Source organism: Lepus europaeus, chromosome 7 (assembly GCF_033115175.1).
Source record: "Lepus europaeus isolate LE1 chromosome 7, mLepTim1.pri, whole genome shotgun sequence".
NCBI lineage: Eukaryota > Metazoa > Chordata > Mammalia > Lagomorpha > Leporidae > Lepus > Lepus europaeus.
In genome coordinates this window covers 13,903,518-13,916,484 of record NC_084833.1, presented here as the reverse complement: position 1 = coordinate 13,916,484, position 12,967 = coordinate 13,903,518, and the positions used below count along the sequence as shown (strand labels likewise).

Sequence of the window (12,967 nt, the reverse complement as noted above, 5' to 3'; positions counted from 1 at the left end):
ACACAAAATTTCCCATTGGTTTGGTAACTAATAATTGATCTTGAGATTTTTTTCTTAAGTTTTTTTTTAAATTTTTATTTTTTATTTGAAAGGTAGAGTTACAAAGAGGAGAAGGAGGAGGAGGAAGAGAGAGAGATATCTTTCATCCTCAGGTTTCACTCCCCAAATGGCCACAATGGCTGGGGCTGGGCCGGACTGAAGCCAGGAGCCCAGAGCTTCCAGGTCTCCCATGTACATGCAGGGGCCCACGGACTTGAATCATCTGCTGCTGCTTTCCCAGGTACATTAGCAGGAAGCTGGCTCAGAAGTGGAGCAGCTGGGTTTCTACTGGCACCCAAATGGGATGCTGGTGTCATAGGCAGAGGCTTAACCTGCTATGCCACAATGCCAGCCCCCAAGAATAGTTTTAATAGTGCGTTTGTGTATGTATAAGGAAGGGATACAGGTAATTGTGTTTGGAATGCAGTGAATAAGAAATAAGGAAGCAGAGTCAATGAGTATTAAAATTATTCTCTGAGGAAGTAAGGAAAGAAGGTAAAACATGTATAATAGATGGTAGAAAAGGGGTTTTTTAGGAGATGGGAGACTAGCATGTATGTAACATGAACAGGTAGTACCATAGAAGAGAGAGAAGCTGAAGTTAAAGACGGGATAATTGAAAATGAACTTCTAGAGGAAGGAGATGCTTTCCAATATACAGTGGAAAGTTATGTGTGGAAGAATTAGGCTGTTTCTATGATAGGAAGTAAGAGTAAGAACCGTCATCAATGGAAAGAAGAGAAGTTGACAAAAGTTGTTACTGATGACATGTAATTTTGCTTTTAAATATGAGGTATGTTTTAAGAGTGAGAAGTGAGACTGGCATAGTAACTCTGTTGAAACGAGGTTTTTCTGAAATTTATTGTTCTCCCAAAGTCTGCATCATTGTGTTTCATCATTTGTGACTTCTGCCTCAAAGATTAGGTAAGAGGAAGAAACTTTGTGTCCCTAATGCCAGTGTGTACTATTTTAAGCTTTCATTGTCCGTTCATCAAATATTTAGTGATCTACTCATAGATGATACTATAGTTGTCACTTGGGATGATTTCTCTCTCTTTTAAAAGATTTATTTGAAAGGCAGAGTTACAGAGAGTAAGAAAGAGAGAGGCAGAGAGAGAGAGAGAGAGATCTTCCATCCGTAGGTTCACTCCCCAAATGGCTGCAATGGCCTGGGCTGGGCCAGGAGCCAGGAACTTCTTCTAGGTTTCCCATGTGGGTGCAGGGGCCCAAGCACTTGGGCCATCATCCACTGCTTTTCCAGGTGAATTAGCTGGGAGCTGGATTGGAAGTGGTGCAGCTGGATTGGAAGTGGTATAAACCAGTACACATTTGGGATGCCATGGTCGTGGGCGGTGGCTTTACCTGCCATACCACAATGCTGGCCCTGGGATGATTTCTTTAAAAAACCACTGCCTTCACAAAACAGTCTAGAAAGAAAGAAAAGATGTTTATGTGAATAAGTATACTATATGATAACTTATGAGATTAATCTCAGAGATATAGTACTTAAGAGGAGAAAGAGGAGCTGGCATTGTGGTACAGTAGTTAAGCTGCCACCTGTGATGCCAGCATCGCATATTGGAGTGCCAGTTTGAGTCCTGGCTACTCCGCTTCTGATCTAGCTTCCTGCATAATGTGACTGGGAAGGCAGCAGGAGATGGCCCAAGTACTCACATGGGATACATGGATGGTATTCCTGACTCCAGCATTGTGACACTGTGGGTTAAGCCGCCACTTGCAACGCCAGCCTCCCATATGGGTACTTGTTTGAGTCCTGGCTGTTCTACTTCCAATCCAGCTGCTTGCTAATGTACTTGGGAAAGCAGTGGAAGATGGCCCAAGTCCACAATGGCCAGGGCTGGTTCAGACTGAAGCCAGGAGTCAGGAGCTCCATTCCATTCTCCAACATGGGAGAATATATTCATAATATATAAACCAAAGAATATTAGCACGTGCATCTCAGAGCCACTTCATGAGTCATTTTCTCTTAGACCTCATTTCCCAATGGAGAATGAATTGCTTCCTCATCTGTGTTCTAGTATTGTTGTATACAGAGTTGATCTCACAGTATTATGGTTCAAAATTGCACCCACTGGGCTATGAGTTCCTCAAAGGAAGAAGCTGTTTTATATATATTAATATAAAATTTAGTTTCATTTTACTTGAAAGGCCAGGAGACAGAGATCTTTTATCCAGTGGTTCACTCCCCAAATGCCTATGATAGTCCAGGGTGGGCCCAGCTGAAACTAGAAGCTGGGATCTTGGTCCTGGTCTCCCATGTAGGTGGCCCTGCTGCCTCTCAGGGTCTGCAGTAGCAGGAAGCTGAATTGGCAGTAAAGTAGCAAGGATTTGAGAACCCCAGGCACCCAACATAGGATATGGGTGTCCAAGTGGCATTGGCCTCTGTGACAAACAACTGCCCCAGAAACCATATTTTATTTTAAAGATTTATTTATTTGAAAGGCAGAGTGACAGAGATATCTTCCATTTATTGGTTCACTCCTTAAATCCCCAGTAGCCAAATCTGGGTTAGGCCAAGTGCTTGGACCATCTTCCACTGCATTTCCAAGCACATTATCAGGAAACTGTTGGAAGCAGAGTAGCTCAGACTTCGACCGGTATTCCAATATGCACTACGGCACAAAGCCCACCCCAGAAGCCGTGTGTGTGTGTGTGTGTGTGTTTGTAAAGGTTTACTTACTTATTTGAAAGTCAAGAGTTTCAGAGAGACATATCTTCTATCTGCTGGTTCATTCTACAAGATGATCACAACAGCCAACACTGGGCCAGGCCAGAGCCAGGAGCCAGGAGCTTCTAGGTCTCCCACATGGGTAGCAGGGGCCATCTTCGCTGCTTTTCCCAGGCCAGCAAGGGGCTGGATGGGAAGTGGAGCAGCCAGTACATGAACCAGTGCCCATACAGGATGCCAGCCCCATTGCATTCTTTTTTTTTTAAGGTTTATTTGTTTATTTGAAAGGCAGGGTTAGGGGGTTAGGCCGGTGCCGTGGCTTAACAGGCTAATCCTCCACCTTGCGGTGCCAGCACACCGGGTTCTAGTCCCGGTTGGGGCGCCGGATTCTATCCCGGTTGCCTCTCTTCCAGGCCAGCTATGGCCCGGGAAGGCAGTAGAGGATGGCCCAAGTCCTTGGGCCCTGTACCCGCATGGGAGACCAGGAGAAGCACCTGGCTCCTGGCTTTGGATCAGCGCAATGCGCCGGCTGCAGCAGCCATTGGAGGGTGAATCGGCGGCAAAAAGGAAGACCTTTCTCTCTGTTTCTCTCTCTCTCTCTCTCTCGCTATCCACTCTGCCTGTCAAAAATAAATAAATAAATAAATAAATAAATAAATAAATAAAAGGCAGGGTTACAGAGAGAGAGGGAGAGACAGACACAGAGAAAGAGATCGTTCATCCTCTGGTTCACTCCTCAAATGGCTGCAATGTCTGGGGCTAGACTGATCTGAAGCCAGGAGTTTCTTCCAGTTTCCCACGTGGGATCAGGGGCCCAAACACTTGGGCCGTCTTCCACTGCTTTTCCAGGCCATTAGCGGAGAGAGCTGGATCAGAAGTGGAGCAGCTGGGACTCAGACTGGCACCTATATGGAATGCCAACATTGCAGACGGTGGCTTAAACCTCTACACCACAGTGCTGGCCCCATCATTGCATTCTTATGCTTACTATAGTTTTGACATGGTTGTCTTTTAAATCGACTTTTCCCCTGTACAGCTGAGGAAGATGAGGACAAGGAAGATGATTTTCGAGCTCCCCTTTACAAAACAGTGGAGATCAAGGGCATCCAGGTGCGCATGAAATGGTGTGCCACCTGCCGCTTCTACCGTCCTCCTCGGTGTTCCCACTGCAGTGTCTGTGATAATTGTGTGGAGGTAAGAACCCTGCACGGGGTAAGTGTCAGTGCATAACCTAACTCTCTGCCTCCTAACTGCAGAACAGATTCTTGGCCTTGGATGAAATATAGTCCTGGCTAACTTGGGCTTTATCTTATAGTTCTGTCAAAAGGTGTTAGTAATGATGTACACAGGAATGGCAGAGCATAAATATCCTATTGAAATAGCAGGAAAACTTTGACTTTCCAGGCACCAAGATTGAAAGCTGTAGCCTGCCAGCCATTAGCTCATTTTTTTTTTTATCCTAGTTTTTGTTTTATCTCTGGCTTCCACAAAATCAAGCTGTTGCAAATTTGTTACATATTTTTTCCCACTTGTCCTCTGCATCCCATATTTTTCATTTTTAACACTTTTTCAATTATTTTTTACTTGGTTTTATGAAACCCTCTTTTTTCATGAGTTTATTGATTTAGCAACACTTCTGACAGTTGCCCCTTTTAGAGTTCCTTGGTCACAAAGGATAAACTTTGAGAGCTGACCTTGGCCTTTGAACATCCTCTGGAAGGTTTCCCTTATAGATTTATAGAGAAGACAAACTGCATGAACCTTTTAATTGTTGTGACTAAATGGAGAATATGATCATAAGTTACTAAAAGCAAAACTTAAGTTCTGCCATTTCTTCTTCTTTTTTGAAAGATTTATTTATTTATTTGAAAGGCAGAGCTACAGAGAGGCAGAGGCAAGGGTGTGGTGGGAGCCTTCCACCCACTGGTTTATTCCTCAAATAGCTGCTATGGTGAAGCTGGGCCAATCTGAAGCCAGGAGCCAGGAGCTTCTCCTGGGGTGTCCCATGCGGGTGCAGGGGCCCAAGGACTTGGGCCATCCTCTACTGCTTTCCCAGGCCGTAGCAGAGAGCTGGATCAGAAATGGAGCAGTTGGGACTCAAACTGGTGCCCATATGGAATGTCAGCACTGCAGGCAGTGACTTTACACACTATGCCACAGTGCTGGCTCCCATTTATTCTTCTTGATAGATGTGGTGTAATGCTGTGGTCCAGGGATATCTCTCAATCTGTCTTTTTTTGCCCCTAGGAATTTGATCATCACTGCCCCTGGGTGAACAACTGTATTGGTCGCCGGAACTACCGTTATTTCTTCCTCTTCCTCCTCTCCTTGACAGCCCACATTATGGGTGTATTTGGCTTTGGCCTCCTTTATGTCCTCTACCACATAGAGAAACTCTCAGGGGTCTGCACGGCTGTCACGTATCCTTCAAGGCCTTTGGGTTTAGGATTAGGGTCGGGAGGAATGAGGAAAGTTGAGTCCTGTGGTAGGGAAAAGGCTATGGTAGCAGGTGGTGAAGGCAAGATCACCTTACTCTTGTTTGCCTTAACTGTTTTTCATCAGAATGGCAGTGATGTGTGTGGCTGGCTTATTCTTCATCCCTGTAGCTGGCCTCACAGGATTTCATGTGGTGCTGGTGGCTAGGGGACGCACAACCAATGAGCAGGTATGAGAGGAAGTGACAAGAGACCCCTGAAGGGCAGGATATATCTGTTAAGCCCTGTGATTAGTCAACAGCATAGTGCTTCCACAAATAGATGTTCAGTGAATACTTTTTTATGATGTTGCAGAGATTAGTAGTAGGGGATGTGGTAGTCCTAGTTTCTCAGGAAAGCATGAAAACAAAGACCATTTCTTAGGTAAGTTACATCTTCTGAATCTCCATTGTAAACTGGACAATTTAGGCTCTGAATCCATAAAAATAGTAGAAGACTTGGGTGAGCCCTTAGGATCCTTATATTGCTGTTTAAAATTTTTTGTGTTATTTACTAATAGTAACTAACCTTGATTACTTATTTTTGTTTTTAAAGATTTTTTTTTATTCTATATTTTATTTTATTTAAGATCATTTACTTGAAAGGCAGAGTTACAGAGAGGCAGAGAGAGGTCTAGTTCACTTGCCAAAAGCCCTAACTGCTAGAGCTCAGCTGATCCAAAACCAGGAGCCTGGAGCTTCTTCCAGGTCTCCCACGTGGGTGCAGAGGCCCAAGGAGTTGGGCCATCTTCTGCTGCTTTCCCAGGCACATTAGCAGGGAGATGGATTGGAAATGGAACAGTCAAGACTTGAACCAGCCCCCATATAGGATGCTGGTACTGCAGGCGGCAGCTTTACCTGCTATACCACAGTGCCGGCTCCTATTTTTTGTTTTATTTATTTGAAAGGCAGAGTTAGAGAGGAGGAGAGAGAGAGAGAGAGATCTTCCATCTGCTATTTCAGTCCCCAAATGGGTGCAGTGGCCAGGGCGAAATAAGGAACCTGGAACTTCATCTGGGTCTCTCAAGAGGGTGCAGGGTCCCAAGCATTTGGGCCATCTTCCACTGCTTTCCCAGATGCATTATCAGGGAGCTAGATTGGAAGTGGAGCATCTGGGTCTCAAACCAGCGCCCATATGGGATGCTGGCATTGCAGGCAGAGGCTTAACCTGCTATGCCACAATACTGGCCCTGCTTATTCTTATTTATCAGTTAGACCTCTGCATACAGGGATTCAATCATCATGGATACAAAATGCTCAGGAAAAAAATTGCATCTGTGTTGAACATGTACAGACTTTTTTCTTGTCACTATTCTCTAAATAATACAACTGTTTATATAGCATTTACATTTATTAGGGTTTATAAGTAATCTATAGATGATTTAAAGTATATGCGAGTCTGTGCATAGGTTATATGCAAACATACCATCTTATATAAGGGACCTGAGCATCAGTGGATTATCTTAGTTTTCAATATTCAGAAAGCTATATTTCCTACTTTACATGAGAAAACTAGATGTTTAGGTTCAGACAGCTACCATGAGGCAGACCTAGGATTTGAACTGAGGACCCTGACTTTTGAGATTCATCTTCTTAACCATCACAAGTATGTTTCTTCATGGGAGGCTTTCTACTCATTTTGTATCTCCCCGATGGTGAGTTACTGATTTGTGTTTTGGCCTTTGGAGATTAAGATCTCATCGTGTGATCTGGACATTTTTTTTTCTCTCTAGGTTACGGGTAAATTCCGGGGAGGTGTGAACCCTTTCACCAATGGCTGCTGTAACAATGTCAGCCGTGTTCTTTGCAGTTCCCCAGCACCCAGGTACACCTACTCCATTGGTCTAATGTTCACGCTTGGTCAGAACTTTTCTTTGGGCTTGTTCTGCTGTAGGAGAGGCCTGGTAGAAGATGGTCTTTTGTGGGAGACATTCTCTTAGAATGGTGAGGTGAATGCAAGGGAGACATGCCCATCCTTAGTGGGCACTATGAGTTCAGTTGATGTTCTTTGGATATTATGGTTAATTAACCTTTTCAAATAAATAAATCTGAATTGAAAGGTATAATGACAGAGAGAGGGCTAGTCCATCTGCTGGTTCACTCCCCACATGGCCACATTAGCTGGCTACGTTAGCTGGGCCAGGCTAACGTCAGGAGCCAGGTCATCTGGGTCTCCCATATGAGTGGCAGGGGCCCAAGAACTTGGACCATCTTCTGCTGCCTTCCTAGGTGTATTAGCATTAAGCTGTATCAGAAGCAGCGTGGCTGGGATTCAAACTCACTCTGATATGGGATGCCAGCGTCATAAGCCAGCAGCTTAATTCACTGTACTGTATTGCTGGCCCTGGCTGATCTGAGAGTTGAGTTATTCCAGATACCTTGATCTGGGTGTCTGTTCACAAGGAAATTCATGTAGTGCTAAGCTTTTCAAGACTGTTTTTATATTTTTAAGTGAATAAATGAACGTCTTCTTGCTGTTGACACTCAGATATTTGGGAAGACCAAAGAAAGAGAAGACAATTGTAATCAGACCTCCCTTCCTTCGGCCAGAAGTGTCAGATGGTCAGATTACTGTGAAGATCATGGATAATGGCATCCAGGGAGAGCTGAGGAGAACTAAGGTGAGAAGTTTAGGGATGTTACGCTAGTAACTGTCTAACCTTTGGCTGAGAGATGGAAATTTGCTTTTGGGGTAGATTTTTCTAATGATATTCATATCTTTCTTTCTTTTTTTTTTTTTTTTTAAGATTTATTTATTTGAAAGTCAGAGTCACACAGAGAGAGGAGAGGCAGAGAGAGGTCTTCCATCCTCTGGTTCACTCCCCAATTGGCCGCAACAGCCTGAGCTGCGCTGATCCAAAGCCAGGAGCCAGGAGCTTCCTCGGGGTCTCCCACGCGGGTGCAGGGGCCCAAGGACTTGGGCCATCTTCTACTGCTTTCCCAGGCCATAGCAGAGAGCTGTATTGGAAGTGGAGCAGCCAGGTCTCGAACCAGCGCCCATATGGGATGTTGGTGCTTCAGGCTAGGGCGTTAACCCGCTGTGCCACAGCGCTGGCCCCAACATTCATTTCTTATTGATTTGTGCTAAAATTACTTAAATTTTTTTTCTATTGAAGTTTAAATTCATTGACAACAGAAATTTGGTCCATTCATTTCTGTATCTTCATAGGTCTTATTTAACATAGTAGTTTACAGATCTAAGAAACTGAATGAGAGTTCTTGAAATGAGCATATAAGTGACAGAATTAAACACTGGAAACTTTTCTTTATCTAATACTACCTTCAAACTGACTCTCATGCCTTGTACTTCCAGTCCCAGTTTGGAAAACATGATAACTGGCTTTCCAGGACCTCTCTTATATAAATTCAATTCTTTGAGTTGCCCTAATGCCCATTTCTCCAAACTTGATTTTCCCTCCCCTCATGTATCCAGTCTAAGGGAAGCTTGGAGATAACAGAGAGCCAGTCTGCAGATGCCGAACCTCCGCCTCCTCCTAAGCCAGACCTGAGCCGTTACACAGGACTGCGAACACACCTTAGCCTGGCTACTAATGAAGGTAAGTGTTGCCTTGATTGATTTGCAAGAACCTAGAACAAAAAGGAGTAAGAAGGCTACTTTTGTGAGCTGTAGAGTAGACAGGAAAGGACTGGGGAACTTACTTGTGTCTGAAACACCCAACAGGTGGGATTTGAACCACTTCTTTGGATAGCTGAAGTGGAGAGATGTCATTTAGCTACTGGTGATGAACTACTGGTGGTGGACTTTTATGGGGGAGCCTGTCAGCCTCTAGACCAGAGAACATCCTAGGACCTTTTTGGTGCATTTACCCACCCTAACTTCTGGGCTGGCGTGAGTTTTTATAATGGATTTCAGCAAAATTATATTCTCTGGACTTTGCTTTTCCTGGTTATTACCTGTTCCTACCTTGTCCTCCCCCTATACTTTAGGAACCTTGGGCAGATTAAGAGAACAACTTATGAAACAGTGCTCCTTGGGCCTTTTTTCCTGCAGATAGCAGCCTTTTGGGCAAGGACAGCCCCCCGACACCAACCATGTACAAGTATCGGCCAGGTTATAGTAGCAGCAGTACGTCAGCCGCCATGCCTCATTCCTCCAGCGCCAAGGTACTGAGTAAGAAGTATGATTGTAACATGTATTAATTGTTCTGGGAAAAATATTTCAGGGGAAGGAAAAGGCAGAGGGGAAAAGAAAATAGCATTGTACCCACTGTCATCATTAGTGGATTTGATTCTCCTTGATAGTGCACCCTTCATTATAGGGGGAAGTGTAATAAAACATAAAAGCACTGGGGCAGGCATTTAGCTCAGCAGTTAAGGTACCACTTAGGAAGCCTGCATCCCAAATCAGAGTGCCTGGGATCTAGTCCTGGCTCTATTTTTTTTTTTTAAGATTTATTTGTTAATTTGAAAGGCAGAGTTGGGGGAGAGAGAGAGATCTTCCATGTGGGTTCATTCCACAAATGGCCACAACAGCTGAGGCTGGGCCAGGCTTAAGGTAGGAGCCTGGAACTCAGTCTGGGTCTCCCATGTAGGTGGCAGGATTCCAAGCACTTGGACCATCTTCCGCTGCTTTCCTAGGCACATTAGCAGGGAGCTTGATCAAAAGTGAAGCACCTGGGACTTGAACCTGCTCTCATACTGGATATTGGTGCCCATAAGGGATGTCGGTATTGGCTTTATCTGCTTGTGCCACAGCACTGGCCCCTGGCTCCTTTTGTGCTGCCAGCTTCCTAATAACATGTACCCTGGGAGGCGGCACGTGGTGGTTCAAGCTCTTTGGTCACTGCCACCCATGGGGGAGACACATACTGAATTCCGGGCTCCTGGCTTTAGCCTGGCGCAGCCCCAGCTATTGTAGGAATTTGTGGAATGAAGCAGTGGATAGAAGATCTCTGTCTCCATCTTTCTGCCTTTCAAACACAATGGAAATTAATAAATATATATTTTTATAAGTGACTAAAAGCACTGATAGCAGTGTCAGATCTGAGCTCAAGACCCAGTTCTGCCTCCATAGGCAAGTTACTTCTCTAAACCTCATTTTCTGTATCTTAAAATGAGATATTAATTTGCTTCAACTCATGAATTTGCTTTAGGTAGGAGTTAAATCAAGTAATGCATGTAGAAGTTTTAAGCATATTACTGGACATAATGCTGTGTTGGATGGAACCATTGGGCTCTGAGATCTAGTGACTCACTAGAGGAGCACTAAGAGCCTGCTATATTTTCTTCCTTAGTTGAGTCGTGGGGACAGCTTGAAGGAGCCAACCTCAATTGCAGAGAGCAGCCGTCATCCCAGTTACCGCTCAGAGCCCAGCTTGGAACCAGAGAGCTTCCGTTCTCCTACCTTCGGCAAAAGCTTTCACTTCGATCCACTTTCCAGTGGCTCACGTTCCTCCAGCCTCAAGTCGGCCCAGGGAACAGGCTTTGAGCTGGGCCAGTTGCAGTCCATTCGTTCAGAGGGTACCACTTCCACCTCCTATAAAAGCCTGGCCAACCAGACACGCAATGGAAGCCTGTCTTATGACAGCCTGCTTACTCCTTCAGACAGCCCTGATTTTGAATCAGTACAGGCAGGGCCTGAGCCAGACCCACCTTTAGGCTACACCTCTCCCTTCCTGTCAGCCCGCCTGGCCCAGCAACGGGAAGCCGAGAGGCATCCACGTTTGGTGCCAACAGGTCCACCACACCGAGAGCCCTCACCAGTCCGTTATGACAATCTGTCGCGCCACATTGTGGCCTCCCTCCAGGAACGAGAGAAGCTGCTGCGCCAGTCACCCCCGCTCCCAGTCCGTGAGGAAGAACCAGGCTTGGGAGACTCAGGCATTCAGTCAACACCTGGCTCAGGCCATGCCCCTCGTACGAGTTCCTCCTCAGATGATTCGAAGAGATCACCATTGGGCAAGACTCCACTTGGACGCCCAGCTGTCCCCCGTTTTGGCAAGCCAGAAGGGCTAAGGGGCCGGGGACTAGGGTCCCCTGAACCAGGTCCAACTGCCCCGTATCTGGGCCGTTCAACGTCTTACAGCAGCCAAAAAGCGCCACCTGGTGTCTCTGAGACAGAGGAAGTAGCCTTGCAGCCATTACTGACGCCCAAGTAAGTATTAGTACCATCCTGGCCCTCAGCTGACTTAAAACTAGCATAGTACTCTGCAGAGGGTAGCAGGGCTTTGCTTGTACAGTGTTGTGTAGGGGGGACCCAGGGGTTTCTTGATTACTTTTTTTTAACGGTAATGCAATTTTTAAAAAGACTTATTTTGTTTACTTGAAAGAGTTACAGGGAGAGGTAGAGACAGAGAGAAGTCTACCATCCACTGGTTTACTTTCCAGATGGCCATAATGGCTGGAGCTGAGCTGATCTGAAGCCAGGAGCCAGAAGCTTCTTCTGGGTCTCCCACATGGGAGGACCCAAGGACTTGGGCCATTCTCTGCTGCTTTCTAAGGAGCATTAGCAGGGAGCTGGATGGGAAGTGGAGCAGCCAGGACTTGAACCAGTGCCCTGCTGGTGCTGCAGGATGGGGCTTTAACCTGCTGAGGCACAGTGCCAGCCCTTCCTGATTACTCTTTTTTAAAAAAATTTTTTAAAGATTTATTTATTTGAAAGGCAGAGGCAGAGAGAGATCTTCATCTGCTGGTTCACTCCCCAGATGGCTACAACAGCTGGAGCTGGGCCAATCTGAAACAAGGAGCGTGGAGCTTCTTCAAGGTCTCCCATGTGGGTGCAGGGGCCCAAGGACTTGAGCCATCTTCTACTGCTTTCTCAGGCTGTAGCAGAGAGTGGGATCAGAAGTGGAGCAGCCAGGACTCGAACTGGCGCCCATCTGGGATGTGTAGAGGTGGCAGCTTTATTCACTATGCCACAGCACAGGCCACCCCCACCCCCAACCCCACCCCCCGCCAATTATTCTTAATTTTCCCTCTCAGTCCAACTGCCTTTATGAGCAACTCCTGTAGAGACTGGAGATTACTGTTTTCCTTTAATCTTAATTTTCTAAAAATGCTTAATATTTGAGAGTGAGTACAGCTGCAATTAGAGGGGAATTAAGAGGGGAGGCAGGGAATTGGGCTTGTGTTAAGCAGGGCAATAAAAATAACATTTGTGTCAGAAAGTGTGTATGTAAAAAGTACAGCACTTTGTTCTGTTAGCCTTTATAACTCCATTGTTGGTGTTTTTTTGTCCCACTTCCTGACACCTGTTTTTTGTCTTTTCTCCTCAGAGATGAAGTACAGCTCAAGACCGCCTACAGCAAATCCAATGGGCAACCCAAGAGCATAGGCTCAGCCTCCCCTGGCCCGGGCCAGCCATCTCTCAGTAGCCCCACAAGGGGAGGAGTCAAGAAAGTGTCAGGAGTGGGTGGTACCACCTATGAGATTTCGGTGTGAGCCTTCAGCGCCTCCCCTTCCCCACACCTCTGCGCCTACACCAAAGGGCCCCAGGTGGCCACCTTCCTTCCCTCAAGGGGCTCCCCTCCCCTGCACGGACATTTTTTAAAACACTGATTCCAAGAGGATGAGGAGCGTTTTATAAAATGCAACAGGGTTGGGGAGTCGGAGAGTTGGGGCCCTGAGACTGGGGTAGCAACCCCCCCTTTTACCTTTTAAGACCTTCCTTTCCCTAATCCCTGGACCAGACTCAGTGGACATTTGTGCAATTGCTCGCCCTGGAGGGAACCAGATCATTTTTAAACCAGAAATAATTTTTTTTATTATTGTTACGGATTCTATTTTTTTCCTCTTCTGCGTTACCA

General features: G+C 45.8%; 1 protein-coding gene across 1 annotated transcript in view; it reads left to right on the top strand.

Annotated features, from left to right (window-relative positions):
* ZDHHC5 (zinc finger DHHC-type palmitoyltransferase 5) overlaps window positions 1-12,934 on the top strand; it is a 28,684-nt gene extending 15,750 nt beyond the window's left edge. The window contains exons 4-12 of the mRNA XM_062196111.1: window positions 3,765-3,922; window positions 4,976-5,148; window positions 5,291-5,393; window positions 6,935-7,026; window positions 7,690-7,822; window positions 8,635-8,758; window positions 9,214-9,326; window positions 10,457-11,316; window positions 12,437-12,934. Of these exons, the coding sequence (XP_062052095.1) occupies window positions 3,765-3,922; window positions 4,976-5,148; window positions 5,291-5,393; window positions 6,935-7,026; window positions 7,690-7,822; window positions 8,635-8,758; window positions 9,214-9,326; window positions 10,457-11,316; window positions 12,437-12,602 (1,922 nt within the window). The 3' untranslated portion in view covers window positions 12,603-12,934. The remainder of the gene's footprint in view (window positions 1-3,764; window positions 3,923-4,975; window positions 5,149-5,290; window positions 5,394-6,934; window positions 7,027-7,689; window positions 7,823-8,634; window positions 8,759-9,213; window positions 9,327-10,456; window positions 11,317-12,436) is intronic.
* The last annotated feature ends 33 nt before the right edge of the window (window positions 12,935-12,967 follow it).